Source organism: Leguminivora glycinivorella, chromosome 2, assembly GCF_023078275.1.
Source record: "Leguminivora glycinivorella isolate SPB_JAAS2020 chromosome 2, LegGlyc_1.1, whole genome shotgun sequence".
In the NCBI taxonomy this organism is placed as follows: domain Eukaryota; kingdom Metazoa; phylum Arthropoda; class Insecta; order Lepidoptera; family Tortricidae; genus Leguminivora; species Leguminivora glycinivorella.
Genome location: NC_062972.1, coordinates 9,266,904 through 9,282,045, shown reverse-complemented (window position 1 = coordinate 9,282,045; position 15,142 = coordinate 9,266,904). Strand labels below are relative to the sequence as shown.

General features: G+C 38.7%; 1 protein-coding gene across 6 annotated transcripts; it reads right to left on the bottom strand.

Annotated features, from left to right (window-relative positions):
- Window positions 1-2,758: 2,758 nt before the first annotated feature.
- Window positions 2,759-14,328, bottom strand: LOC125236339 (protein tramtrack, beta isoform-like). 6 transcript variants are annotated; one of them, XM_048143106.1, is made up of 8 exons: window positions 14,206-14,328; window positions 13,216-13,364; window positions 9,985-10,122; window positions 9,784-9,885; window positions 9,314-9,523; window positions 7,670-7,861; window positions 5,880-6,000; window positions 2,759-3,217 (listed from the first exon to the last, which is right to left on the bottom strand). In XM_048143106.1, exons 2-8 carry the CDS (start codon window positions 13,339-13,341, stop codon window positions 2,898-2,900), a joined length of 1,209 nt encoding a protein of 402 aa, XP_047999063.1. In that variant the 5' UTR covers window positions 13,342-13,364; window positions 14,206-14,328; the 3' UTR covers window positions 2,759-2,897. The 6 variants fall into 6 exon arrangements, with proteins under 6 accessions (XP_047999063.1, XP_047999095.1, XP_047999081.1 ...); XM_048143138.1 differs by having other exon boundaries at window positions 7,670-7,849; XM_048143124.1 differs by lacking the exon at window positions 14,206-14,328 and adding an exon at window positions 13,851-14,138.
- Window positions 14,329-15,142: the final 814 nt, after the last annotated feature.

Here is a 15,142-nt window from a genome sequence, read left to right as displayed (position 1 = left end):
TTGACGCCCCCGGCCTATTAGAATTACACTATTGTGATATACGACACTATAACAAATTTGCTAATGTTATACAGAACAAAATAAACATAACTAGACCATTGCTATCCTGACAATAACCGTATAGCTCATCCTGCACTCCATTGAATTTTAAATGATAAGATCACATCTTTGTGATAATAATGTGTAAATTTTTATTTTAATATACAATAAATTGGAATATTCAATTGGCCAAATAAGTGACTAGGTCCACAAGACCTTCATTTTCATAAGACTAATTTTAGTAATTCGTTAACCTTATGTATAAATTCCATATGGCATAATTTAGCTTTCATTAAGTCCGATTACGTGGTCTCCATAAGTAGTATTTAAGTTGCACACTTTCTGAAAGCTGAAAAGAGATCAAAGGTAGATATTTTCTGAGCCAAACGATGTGATACTCCGAAATGTTCGGGCCAGACACTATCATAGTATCCTAACCTAATTCATCTAAAATATCTACGTTACCACTCGACCGTTTGCTACTGTACAGCAAGGTCGTTTATAAAATTGGTCTCAATAGTAAGTAATAATATAGTAAGGCATTCGCGAGCACTGCAGCGAACGCCGAGTCGAATGCAAAGGGAGATCAGACACGCATGGACGCGATGGACCCCGCCGGATAGCTATGATCTGTTCAACCAACCAACAATACACTAACTTGCGCGAATAAATTATTAACAGTACGTAACTATTACGATTGGCAGAGGTAAACAAGCTAATCCTTAATATTACCAGCTATAAAACCTGTACATCACCGTAACCCAAACTGTTTCGTCAGGTAGAAATAGAAATTAGGAGTTCACTTATGTAAATATACAAATAGGTAGTAACTCTCTTTCGAAGACATTAATTACATTTTAAAATATCCATTAGTTTGGTTACGTAATTAAATAACTAGTAATATTGCACTGAGTATGAAATGCTATCAAATAATAAGCGCCCACGATATAAAATATAATGAGAAGTAAAATATAATAAACTTTAAACAACAAACTCTTAAAATGAGAAATAAATCTTTGAGGAAGAAATATTTGGTGATTAACTTACTATGAGTAATGTCATCATGGAAGATGGGGAGCTTAGTACTTATAATTCAAGTGGGCCCCTTATATTCAATAGACAATTGTATATCTAGCTATGAATTATGACTATTTTAAAAAATTGCACAAGTGAAATTGCATGTTCACAGCTACTTAACAGCGTCGCCACCTCATAGTTATGGGATACGATCACGGATTGCATTTGGATGCGGATTTTACATACACCGTCTCAAATTTTGATCACACTTATATCTGAATTTTTAAAACCGGTGTCTTATCTTTCTAATTTTATATTAGTAAATTTTAAGATATCTGAAAACTTAGGTGAAAATGACGAGTGATACTGTAATCTCTAGGGCCGGCGCGCGCGCCTGCCCGCTCCTGACGGATGCGACCTCTACCGGATGCTAGATGCCTTACGTTACGTTAATGCAAAATAACTAATCATTAAAACGTTAATCATAGGTTCTATAATAGGAGTCGAATCGTAGCGTGTTAACACTCTTGGTTCTAGCACCATTCCTTTTTATCACATTTCAGTTACCGTACCACTCTAAGTGTTTAGCTAAAAATGTAACAATCTTAAATCTTAATTGAAAATACATACATACATGCTAGGTTAGTCCCAATCGTAGAATGCCAATATTAGTTACTAAATGCGCAACCTCGAAACGTTCCTATCTTAAAGTAATTGAAAGAGGTCTTTGACCCCAAGCACCGATCAGGCGATCACACGTGAGCGGGCCGCGGCCCGCCCGTTACATCAACTAAACTGTAACTCCTACCGACGATAAAATAATCAATACGTTAACATCATCAATTCATTACACTACGTCTAACCGTCAACTCAATATAAACGAAATCCATCTTGTTACATTTTCAATCAATAAAAACAAACAACACCAATAAATCAAAATAAAATATATATATGGTATATAAATGTAAATATAAAAGTATATTAAATCAGACAATACGATATTTCTAAGTATAAAAAACAATCTCCGTAAATAGATCAACTATAGTCTAGTATAAAAATCTTTTCGTATGTTTCCTTAGGCGCTATCCGTTAATACATCACAAATCCTTAATAATATCCATCTTGCAAAGGCCTCATAGAGTTACAAATGCATCTACACTGAGATTCAGTCATTATTTATATGTCGTTGACCAACGACGGATCACAATCTCTTGCCAGTCCTCGCATCCCGTTTAGTTGTCGTTCACTCCGCGCGTAGGATGTATAACACAAATACAATTAGCTACGGGGCTGAGAGCCCCATCTAACGAATAAATATAACAGGAAGAGCGGCCCGAGAGGGCCCGTTACGGCCCACGGCCAGCATCACTCGCGGTCGCACCGCTACCCGATATAATAGCTTAAGATTCCTATCGATACAATATAAAAAATAATATGGTAATAAAATTAACATCATATTATTATTGCTTTTGCCCGTTCCCGTATAGCAATTGGTATAGAAATATTAGCTTACCTACTTATACCTACACTTCGAGTGATCCACTCTCAGTTATATAGACCGATAGGTACGCTCCTCACGCGGAACGCGTAAGGTCACACTGGGGCAAGTCAAATGCACAACCGAGACAATACTAAACGAATCGCTCGCCACGAACGAGCTTACAATAAGAACTCAACATTAAGGCCCGCTTAAGTAATAGCACTTCAGCTTAATCCTAAATAGGAAATAGTTTCGACTCGAGACGGTCCGTTAAAATTTTGACACATCAACAACGGTAAAGTCTGGACTGGCGGCGGAGTCGCGCTCACAGAGCGTCGAGGCCGAGCCAGTACATGGACAATCAGTCGAAGCCCGCGTCCAGGTGGTTCGCGAACAGCGGCGGCTGCGGCGCCGGCAGCCCGGGCGGCAGCGGCGGCGCCGGCGGCTCGAACTTGCGCGTGTCGGGGTTGTACGCCGGGTGCTTGAACTTGCAGTGCGTGCGCAGGTTGTCCGAGCGCGTGTACGTGGCGCGGCACAGCGGACACTCGAAGCGGCCCGGGAAGTGCACGTGGTAGTGGTTGCGGATGTGCGTCACCACCTTGCCGCACAGCTTGCAGCGGTGCAGGTTGAGCGCGCCCGCCACGCGCTCGAACGTCAGCCGCATGTGCCAGCCCTTCGAGCCTGCAACCAGCGAGCCGTCACTCCCGGGATCGCCTCTCCCCGAGTCCTTCGCACCACACCGCGACATGCCACAGTGCCAACTGCCCGTCTGAACTGTTCGACGTCGTCGCCGATATCTAACAGTTGCGAATGCTGCTCGTCTCGCATTACGAACGGAATCTAACAATACTCTGTTGGTGCTGCAGCATTCGGCGTGTAATGCGAATGAATTTCAGAGATACTTCAGATATAACAGTAAAATAGCAACTTTAAAACAACGCAAACAAGGGTCGACTGAAACAATATTACAATAGTTTAGCACTATTCAAGCTTGGTTATTGACTGTTAACGCTGTACTATGCTTTTCCTATTACTATTTAAAAAGCATTAATAACGGATACAAAATACTAAAAAGAGTTATTGAAATCAAAGTGTCAAGTCATTTAGATATTTTTTAATAAATTAATCGTATTACCCAATGGAGATTCATGCATAAATGAATCAATGATACTGAAGAAACGGTGTTTGTTAGTGTTATATTCAGTTGCATGAGATGTTAATCGCTGGCGAGAGCCCAATTTTCCGCAGAAAATTCCAGACCGAAAGGAAGATTGGTTAGCAAGAATGGATAGAGAATAAGCATGGAGTGAAAAGAAAAGAAATGGTATAAATAAAGGAATATATTTGCAACAAACATACATGGTAACGACAGACTTACAATAAACTAAGTCATTTGGAGTCAATTCATTTGTATAAAAGCGAAATAAATTAAAATTAAGAGGTATGTTCCATCTTTACATAATAAAATCAGTCTTCGTCGTCGCCAACTGACCAGTGAGTTGAGTTAGGTCAGAAGGTTTCTTTATGAGGAACAACAAGAGATCATAATATTTAATTTTTACAGGATCTTTAAATGGCAGCATACGCTGGTACGTATTATTATTATTATGTACATAGGCAATATCTATTATAGACACTAGACATAATTAATACAAGTGATCAGTCGAAAACATTTCGATAACACGGAAGTATTCTATCATTAGTTATAAGTCATGTGAATAGCAAATCAGTAGGTATTTTGCAAAGCGAAAATCGGACTTCATTGAGTCCCTCTAAGCGTTGGATCACACAATGTTATTTTATTATACAGAATATATTTTCACAATTTAATTAAGTCTAAGCCGGATTTTCGCTTTTATATTATTTATTATTAGAAGAATCCAAGTAAAACACCACACCTTAGGACTAAATTACAAATTGTTAGAACCAATGATTAAATGCACTTTAGATGAACCCGGAAATTTTAGTTGAGATTTTAACAGATCTAGGTTCAATATAAAGCTATCAGACGCTATAAATTCCGAGTAATAAATAAAACCTACACGCAAACGTTCTTCACATAAAGTCACAGCCTAACCATATTCATACACCACTAAACAAATCAGTTATTTTAATACTCGTTTTAATATGTATATCAAAAACTTTGAGTTGGTTTCTAGGGAAGTTCACATTTGGCTTGCATATTGGCCCAATTATTAGTTCCTAATACCGAGCAGTGTTTCATGCGCAGATGCCTTTTAAGATTATCGGCACGCGTCAGTACTATGGGGCACAACGGACACTTGTGCTGCGCGGGATTATGCGACTTCATATGTTTCTTTATATTCGTAACGAGTTTACCACACACAGAACACGGCACAGGAACAGAGTATGGTCTGTAATTGAGTGCTGATTTGATAGACATATCTATATAATCGACATTTCGGTGAGACTCTGGAGGCACACTATTTTCGTCAACGCCGTGGTTGTCACCTGTAAGATTACGGCATATCTTCACTGTATCAGTCAGTTGTGCATGCTAGATTTCACATCACACCGAACTCGTTTCAAATTGTTCTACGTCAAATATGCATTTACCACACATTGTACAATACACAACCTTTGCATTTTTCGTTTTCTGACCATGCAATTTTGACCTGTCATTGTTTATGCACACCGCGGTTTGTAAGGTTGATAATTCAAGGCCTATACTTAACGGTAATAACCCATAATTTATTTCTAAGGTTTATTGCAAGAACAGGTCCCTAAGCCCACAGCAGGGGCGTCAAATCACCATTAGAAATATATACCACACCGATTTCTTCATCATAGTATTAGAAAATTTTAAAATAAATAAAGAAAAGATACCCAAAAGCTACTATATGGTTGGTGCAAATAAAAGTGAATTGATAAGCGTTTATGTGAAGCATGCGAGGGTTGGTAACATGCATCACCAGTGTATATTCAATAATATCTAGGCTGTTGACTTCACATCATTATAATATATATCCTTAAAATGTGATCACTGAGTGGATTTTTTTTCGAGAGCTAATATTTGGACACCTAGATATTTTTGACTATCCCTGGAAAGTGGAAGCGTTAATGTTGTCAGCAAGCATTGAAATCGTAGCCTTTATTTTCAGTCCATAAAACTGGTCTAAGTTAGTTATTTTGATGTTGAGATGAAAATTATGACTACAATTTCGTTTTGAACAACCATGAAATGACGACCACAAACTATGCGCGTTCTGATTTAGAATGAAAAAGGAAAGTATAAAATGAATATTGGTCGAGAACTCGACACTGTTTTATGGCTGTGATAGTATCAGTAGGTCGCATAGTTAGCAGTGGCGGCGGGACTCACCGTCGATGGTGTCGGTCTGGTCGGGGTGCGGCGGCAGCAGCGGCTCGCCGTCGCCCGCCTCGTTGTTGAGCGGGTGCTGCTGCGACAGCATGGCCGCCATCTCCGGCGGCACGCCCATGCCCTGGAATAAAACGCGCCGCCATGTAGAAACGTGAAACATTCACCGCTTTGTACGGTTATGAATCAAATACCCACCTATTTCATAATAAACCACTTATTTTTTATTTACGACAAAAAACAAATGTTGAGATCATAATTAATTTTTTTATATAACATAAAATTCTTCGATTATTAATAACTTAAATTCTTTCGGTTTGTTGCAAATGGCACTTTCCAAAGTAAAGTCGATATTGTTCACATCAAGGCAGAAACATCACAGCGTTCTAAATGTTCTAATTATAGTGCCTAATATATTTCTCACGGTCACCGGTTATATAAACCTAGATATGCACTAACTGACGGCGTCGTTCCTGCGCGGCAGATTCTCCGTATGTTCACGTTCTTGACAAAATTTGTGCGCTTTGCACTTGTCGTGATGGTTCACTATTTCCAATCTGAAGTTCGCGTTTCCTTCGATGAAAGAAGTCCTAGTGACGGTAAGCTCGTGTGCCCATTTCCGACAGACGTTGCAGTACATGATGTTCTGCATTTCGTCATATTGAAGCCAGGGGTAGAGCGCGAGCCAGTTGGAGCGGAACCGTCCGGCCTTGCGGGCGGGCGCGGGCGCGGAGAGCGGTATGTGCGCGGGCGGAGGCGCGGCGGCGGCGGCGCGGGCCGCGCGGAGGTCCACGGCGGCGGGAGCGGGCCTGTCCGAGCTCCAGTGCCCCTCCGGCCTCTGCCGACAGACAAGGAAAGGATTGCCCTTACTCTAACTAATTTTGTGATCGAATGCCAATTGTGATTTTCGAAAATGAGGCTGATCCCTTCCTTTCTGTTGACGAACGTGGAATATTATAATAACGTTCAAACGTCATAGTACGACCGAGTTACGAGATTCATTATGAAAGCAGAAGAAAAAGATCTTCCTAGTAACAGTGGTCGTACGCGAGAAACATTAAGACGAGTAAATCAATTTTCAAGATCGACTACTGCGTTTAGGTGAATTAATGAGTTATTTTAAATAGGAACCTTGAAATTTTAAGTAAAAAAGGTTGCTCTAGTGTGTTAGTATTTAAATTACCAAGGTCACATGTTAAATAAAATACAACGAGTATTGCCGAAATAGCCTAAAAGCAGAATTTTCGTAAGCCTACAATTGAACAAAAACTTTACAGGTGCATTTTTAGGGTAGATTCGTCGAATTCAATGGTAAATCGGTCAAGGCACACACATTCGTTTTACAGCAGCCCAACGGTATCCAATATCCGTCGGTCGGCAGATAATATCCGCACATCTTGTGTATATTGGCATGCACGGAGCCTTTAAGCCGCCGTCAATTGCTGGTCGGGCGACTTGGATCTACCTAAAGAGCCGAAATAATGGGTTCGAATCCCGGTAAGGGCATTTATTAGTGTGATGAGCACAGATATTTGTTCCTGTCATGGATGTTTTCTATGTATATATGTATGTATGTATGTATGTATAAGCTTTATTGTACATAAAGGAAACAAAAGAGACACAGTTACAGAGTCAGTAACAAGTATATAAGTATGTATATCGTCGCTTAGCACTCATAGTACAAGCTATGCTTAGTTTGGGGTTAAGTTGACCTGTGTAAGGTGTCCACAATATTTATTTATTTATTTATTAAGTAAATCGACAAAGAGTCGAATGGTAGTATCGATAGTTACCGGCAGATGTGTCTGGTCGTAGTGCGGCGGCGGCATGTCGCGGACGTGCGGGTAGGGCGAGTCGGGCTCCTGCTTGACGAGCGGCGCGGGCGCGGGCGAGCGCAGCGCGCGCGCCGGCGTGTGCGCGGGCGGCGGCGTGGACGGCTCCGACCCCGACCCCGTCGACCCGCCTTTCGACCCCTTCAGGTGGCTCTGTGTAATACGAAGGCCCTTTTCATTTGCACAATGTCGAGGCCAGAGGCCGTTTCAAATAGTGATGGAATAAGCAGAATTCGCTAATAAAATAAAAGCGAATTCATAATTTTAACAGTTAAACGCGTTATTAATTAAGTCGTTTTTACTTAGACCTTTGTTCAACGTCCCGCATAGAAAAATAGCGCGACGCAATATGCACAGTGAACAAAATATCTTTTTTCTACTCCAGCACTTAAATCTGTCAATTAGATTATTGTCAGCGGTATCCAAATTAAGTTCATTTGAGTAACGATAAGAAAGTCTATTTGTCTATAGGTTCATATGATAACTGCTGAGCAGTATTCATATGAATATAGGAGTTCTGTTAATTTTTTTTAAAAGCACAACTTCCATTTATCAGGTATGTTTTCATTTGCAGTAATAAGTAACTTTTAATAAATAATAAAATATTTAGGTTCATAATTTAAATCAAGATGAAAAAATAAACTGAAATGCGTTTTACATATTAGATATTGCAAAACAAAGGTTAAAATCATAAGTTTATCCAATAATGTTCCATTCCACATTTAAATATTCTTGAACGCAACCACATTTTTCGTAATTGAAAACCGGCTTATTTTCTATTTCTCTTGTCTATGGTATGTTTGACATTTGTAAACTTTTGACGGAAGTATTTTAACTATTTCGGTGTTGTGTAGTTTGTTTTAATTCGACGTTATTGTGCAAAAACTTAAGTAATTGTGAGTGATTCTGGTGAACAATATACTTCCGAAGAAATCAAGGCTATGGCGCTCAAAGAGACTGACAATTTGTTACCTGAAAAGTCGATAAAGCGTACCAAAAATATTATGAATTATGATTGTTTTGCAATGGAAATTGCAAAAATATGTTTCAACTTTCTCTGTTGTTGGCATATTTTGAAGAATTGTGCAACAAGTTCTCGCCATAAACATTGTGGACAGAATATAATAGTTAAGATCCACACAAATATTCCCTTTCATTATATGAAGTAGGTAAGCAACCCATTTTATTATTCTCGAATAGGTATGTATTTGGCTGTCGTAGAAAAAGTATAGTATACAATCGTAACATTATGAAGGCTATAAAAGTCTCGTACCTTACTTAGGCCACTCGGCAAGCCATCGTGGCCTAACCGCGGTACTCAACTTTTATAGCCTTCATAACGTTACCGTTATATAATATACTAAAACAAGACACCATACACAACTGGGGCTGAATATAGATCACCAGTAAAAAGAACTGACAGGACTGATGAGAAAACGGAGAAACCGTTGTTACATTTTCGCCTAAAAATACTAAAATGGGTTAGCAAAAACTGCTTCAATACACATTAGAGGCCAATTATTGCTATCAACTGCAGAAAAAAGTGCATTTGGTATGCAAAGGTCCTAACTATGCGAATAGTATTCCTGACTAGGAATAGAGTACCTCATAATGTCTATAGGATAGATCGACTTCGTCTCTGTTTATGTTGGAGTTCTTCCGGCGGCGTTTCTCGGGCGGCGCGTGCGCGGCGAGCGGCGGCGCGGGCGGCAGCGGCGTGGAGGGCGCGGGCGCGTGCGCGGCGGGCGGCGTCGCGAACTCGCCGCGCGACGACAGGTTCTCGGCGCTCACCAGCGGCGTCGACCGCCCTTCGCTCTGCAAACCGCAACACAACATACAACATGTACTAATACTTTCCATGTGGTATGTACTCATACATTTCATTTATAACTGCTAGCCTTACATAGATGTCAGTTGCGTATGGAGTATTCACATCAAGCATGACCTAAGATTGAAATATTTGAATATGAGTGAGGCATCATGGAGGTTAAATCAACTTCGGAAAGTAAACAAAATGTAAATAACAATATATATTTAATCAAATTTATATCAATCAGATAAGTACTTTTAATTACCTTAGGATTTAATGTATTGTTTTCTGTCAGACCTCTGACTTGTAAGCTTTCAGCTGTTTTTAGGAACATCGGTAGCATATTTTGCCCTACGTTTACTTCTCCCTGAAACACAAATTTAGTTAGTCATTAAAATAGTCTTCATTTTAAGTTACTATTATATGCATTCATGAGAAATTGAGAATAATAACTATAATTAATTACCTTATACATGAAGTCGAGTAATGATTTCATCTCGGAATACCGCACATCTTTGAGAAATATTATCGGATGTGGATGCGTGTTCTGTAGGAATATAGTCTCAAAATACGGCGAACACGCAGAGAGTATCGTCTGATGTGCCTAAAACAATACAAAAAAATGTCATCATCACCGCGCACATTGCCGAATTTTAGGCACAGCATGTGTGCACTAGAAGGAAACACACACAAAAGGCAAGCCACAGGCTATGTGAAGGTCTTCGCAATCCTGCATTGAAAAGCGAATATTACCATTTTGGCATAGCTATTCTTATTTTAATTAGGTAGTAGTTTGTCTACAATGAACTAGGTTTCTAGTCGTAAAGAACAATATTTCGTATAAAAGAATGCTTTAAATGTAAACTGCCTAATATTTAGTATTTCTACCTAAAGTTTCACTGGTCTAAGTCTAAACCCTAGAAACTTGTCTGGTAACTTTTATGAAGACTAAATTAGAAAGTTAAAATGGATGGCTTCTGCAGACTGTTATCTATTCGCTTTTGACCTAAAAATAATGCATTTTAATGGCATCGAAACTGTTAGTTGAATATATATTTTAAAACTCTTAAAAAAGTTTGCGAAAACTATAAAATATAACGACTAAGGTACAGACGATATGTTAATTTACCGTTTTGATACTGGTTATAAAGGTTGTAAGCCACAACAGTGATTTGACGCGATACCTTTAAATTTGAATGCGACCTTGACAGCCTGCGTATTTCTGTAGGTAATATGCAGTAATATTTACGTACCTATTTTGCATGTTCCTTTTCTCATATATATAATAAATAATAAAAACGTCATACGACGTGATGTTACGTCACTTCCCCAAAGTTATGGAGGCATTTATATGGTATTAATAATAAGGAGACTTATTAGTATGTGTTAGATATGCGTTACAAAATTGTTTATCAACCTGGGATACTGTAGCTAAGGGTCCCCCCACATCTAGCGTCTCGCGAGCGTCGCGTCGGGCCAACTGTATGGGCAAAGCCTGACGCCGCGTCGACGTCGCGTCGACGCGGCGTCTTTTTCCATACAGTTGGCGCGACGCGACGCTCGCGAGACGCTAGATGTGGGGGGACCCTAAAACTGTGTTCAACAAAGGATATACCGTTTTCTTCGTTGCCTAGTATATATATATTGTAGAAACTATGCCGTTTTGAAGCCAAGAAATCTAAGTGTTATGCTAGTTACCTACTGGCTTTTGAAATTTCACAATCAAGAGGTTTATCTTACAAAATTTGGTAAGAAAAAAATTCGAACTAGTTTTGAAAGGTGTTTAATGTTTTTGATATGAACCTTATTTACACTTTTGCTTACAAAAAATTACAGGTTCATATAATAAATATTAATTTTCATATTAACAAACTCCGCGTCGCTGGACATGCCCTACACCGTAGCCTACGGTAAACTGATGCACTGCTTAATACTGATTGGCTGCTGTAAATCATGTGACTACCGATGATGGCGGGAAAATTCAACGGTAGGCGTCTTCCGCACTATTGCCCGTTCTTAACGACACGCTTTATTTGGACATGTATAAAAACCAAGGGATAATAATGGCAAACCTCAAACTAGGTGTGATGCTCATAATATTAACAATACCTAAAATTAAATTTGCTTAACCCCTTTAAGGTAGCGTTCCCACTTAAGCGTCGCAACTGTCGCAAGTCTCGGGGCGCGCAACGGACGTCTCCGCCACGCCATCTGAATGTAATTCAAAAAAAAAAACGTCTCCTCAGTACATTTTGTATAGGAAGGACGTAAGACGCGCGCCAAGCCGCCGCCACGCCACCTGGGGCGCGTCTTACGTCCTTCCTATACAAAATGTACTGAGGAGACGTTTTTTGAATTACATTCAGGCGGCGTGGCGCGGTCGTTCGTTTCGCACCTCAGGACATGCGTCTCTTAAGTGTGGCCGGTCCCTAAGTATGCTGTTGTTATGTAAGAGTTTTAAGCCCTTTTTCCCATAATTCAACATATTACCTACAAATTACAGCCATTTAATTTACCTGATTAAATTTATACACCACACCAATAAAGGCCAAATCTATAAAAAATTACTGTGTAACTATGTGGTTTGTAACATTCAGCAGTTATAAAATTTATAGGACGTTATTACACATATCGACAGAGCCCCATGGTAAGCTTAAGAAGGCTTGTGTTGGGGCACTCTGACAACAATATAATGTGACCATTAGTGAGCAACAAATACCAGCGCTTGATCACTCGGAGAAATGCCCTTATTGAGATTTGAACCTAGGATCATCGGCTTAGCGCTGACCGCTAAGCCGATGCTTTGAGTTCCAGTAGAAAAGGACAAAAATACTAAATTGATGTTATGTAGATCTATAACAGTGAGCATTAAAAGTTGGGGATGAAACAGCAGTTTAACTAAAATTCATTTTGTCTCCAAACATAATTATGTAGATATAGAGTAAATTGTACAAAACTATCTATATTTAGAAAAGTTAGATAGGGTGGCAGATACTTTTGTCATGTTTCATGCAATTAATATTGACTGTACAATTATTTTAATAGGTAAGTAACAATGACCTATCTATCTACGTTAAATATTCATTGTTTCAGTTAATAGCATGTTGCATAATTTTCACAACCAAATTGTTAAGAGTATCAAATTATAACAAAGCATTACACAAGCATGTAATACTACTGTTTACACTCAGTAGATGCAATGGTAAACAATTGCCACAACACTAACATGTCAATATTATGATTTGGTACTACTCAAATATAACAAAATATTTTTTATAACTGAAGATTGGGCTTTAGTCAGATTATGCAATTTGAAAATAATGAAAAATTTTGAATAAAACTGTTACCAAACATACACGGATGTGAATTTTTTACAATAGATCTTTGTAGCCAAATGTACTATAATTTAGATATTATAAACAATACAGTTACTTTGTTATATCTATTTAAGTATTCTGACCTAAAATTCAGGGTTTTAATAGCTGTAAAACCAAACAATCTATTTGATTTCAAGTAGCAACTCAATTGGTGTCAATTGATGAGTTCAGTTTGTTTTGTAAATAAACCTGAAATAAGTGGCAAATTACTGTTAAATTTTTTGTGCACTCCATATAATGTCAACTTATAGTAGTTAATAAGCCTGTTATAATATTTAAACATTATTAAAAAATATTGTAGTTAGATAACTATTGGTTACCTTAACTGTTTCTCCATCGCAGGCAAGTGTGACATCACAGAGGGCTTCTCTCTGCAGCAGGCTGGCGAGCACATCAGTCAGGTTGTTTGGGTGGTTGTTCCAGCGCAAGCAGAACTGCTGGTCCATTTCTGCTAGTGTCAGTGACCGTGCTGAAAATAACAGTTAGCATCATTCCACTCATTCTACACACTCCAGGGCAAAGTATTTAATTTAAAATACAAGTTCAGTTCATTGCAAATATTTTATGAGCATAAAATATTATATATACATAAAGTTATTCACTCACATAAACCCTAAATTTGCATTACATTATTTATACAGCCGGTAATTAGAGACGTGCGTCGGTTATCAAATTTACATTAAGATACTAGGTATGTGTAAAAAATTGGCGGCCATAGGGCCTAGATAGGAGAGCGCAGAGATAAGTGACATCAGCGGCTCGAATTAATGGGGGCCGCGGGCTTACTGTACACCACATTGACAGTTAGCCGCCGACACATGTCTACTTGTTGCACGCTCCAAACAAGAACCATACATTATGTAATTTAACTCCAGAAGGCAGACGGCGGGGCCAGCGACCCTACGGGACGCGGAAGCCTCTAGCCGCTTCTATAAACGAGTTTAAAAAGTAGTACCGCTGGCCAAAAAAATCGCAACATGCTGACACCGTTATAATCGCCAAGCTGGATGTCCCAGTTGCTAACACCAAACGCGTGATTTCAGGAATTCGAAGATGCACCACTATTTGTTTCTTTTCAGAGACCTTCCCGCGACTCTAAAACTAGGTGACCTGAGGACGTACGGGATTTCTAAACGCGTAGTTGTGTCAACTTTGGCAAATCGTAGCGCCATTTGCCGATCCCTATCTTAGAATCTGGGTAAAAACTATAAATCAGCACTATATTTTTTTTTTCTAACACCAAACTAATTCACAATCACAAACCGAAATTGATTCCGGAACGCACAATAAGTCAATAATTTCTAACTCACCATTTGCAAAATTTTTGCCATCACAAACGCCACCCGACCCCTACCTTGCACTGTCTTTTTGACCACACACACATCTCGATTTCCGCAATGTTCACGGCCTTCGGAATATCTTTCACATCAATCGGCCAGTATTCGTATTTCGCAATGCGAACTTCATGCCTTACAAGTTTAGCGCTAAATTTAAATTCTCAGTCAATTTTTCATGTTTACGAACGTCTATTTTGCATTTATCCTGAAAGTGTTATGAAATGATCACTCAGAATTCATCAATTATTAATTAAGAACTGTGAAAATACATTAAAATGTATCTATAAGTTTATATTTTGGAAATTCCCACGTCCATAGATACAGAATTGAGGTTATAAAGCGATCAACAACATTGAGAATGAAGTAAGAAATTTACGTTTTAAAAAGGAACTAGATATAAAAATAAACTTTAGAATTAATATCCCTGCGGTTAAACCAAAAATTTGATTGTATATCACTGTGATTCCGCGGTTATCATTTTATTAGCATTGGCCTTGACATTCTCTCAGTTCATCGCAAATTTGCACATCCGTGCATTGCGCGTATACCTAGCGCCCTCTATACAAACTGTAGATAGCAGGCAACCGTTCTTCGTATATCACTAATGTGGACACAGATGGCGTTATATGTCTTGTCTTGTCTTGTCTTATACTTCTCTAATCTAATAAGTAAAGTAATTATGTATGTACTAATGGAAGAAATATGCATTGGACGGTTTCATATACATGTACATATTATTTTTACTTTTGCCAGTACATAATTATGATGTAGAACTTAATATAAGTATACGTTACGGTACCCATATACATGTAAATGTAATAGCATACTCTTCAATACTTAGTCCCTATTCAGTAAATGGGTTTCAGGCATTAGGTTATTATTTTTAAATTAAAGTCAATTTTAATTCTAA

Excerpts from the sequence above, each read along its gene's own strand:
- LOC125236339 (XM_048143106.1), bottom strand. The coding sequence starts at position 13,341 with ATGGACCAGCAGTTCTGCTTGCGCTGGAACAACCACCCAAACAACCTG. Across the intron at positions 10,123-13,215 it reads GCGATGGAGAAACAGTTAAG|GCACATCAGACGATACTCTC; the intron begins GTAACCAATAGT and ends GTATTGTTTTAG. Across the intron at positions 3,218-5,879 it reads CCAGACCGACACCATCGACG|GCTCGAAGGGCTGGCACATG; the intron begins GTGAGTCCCGCC and ends CGCTGGTTGCAG.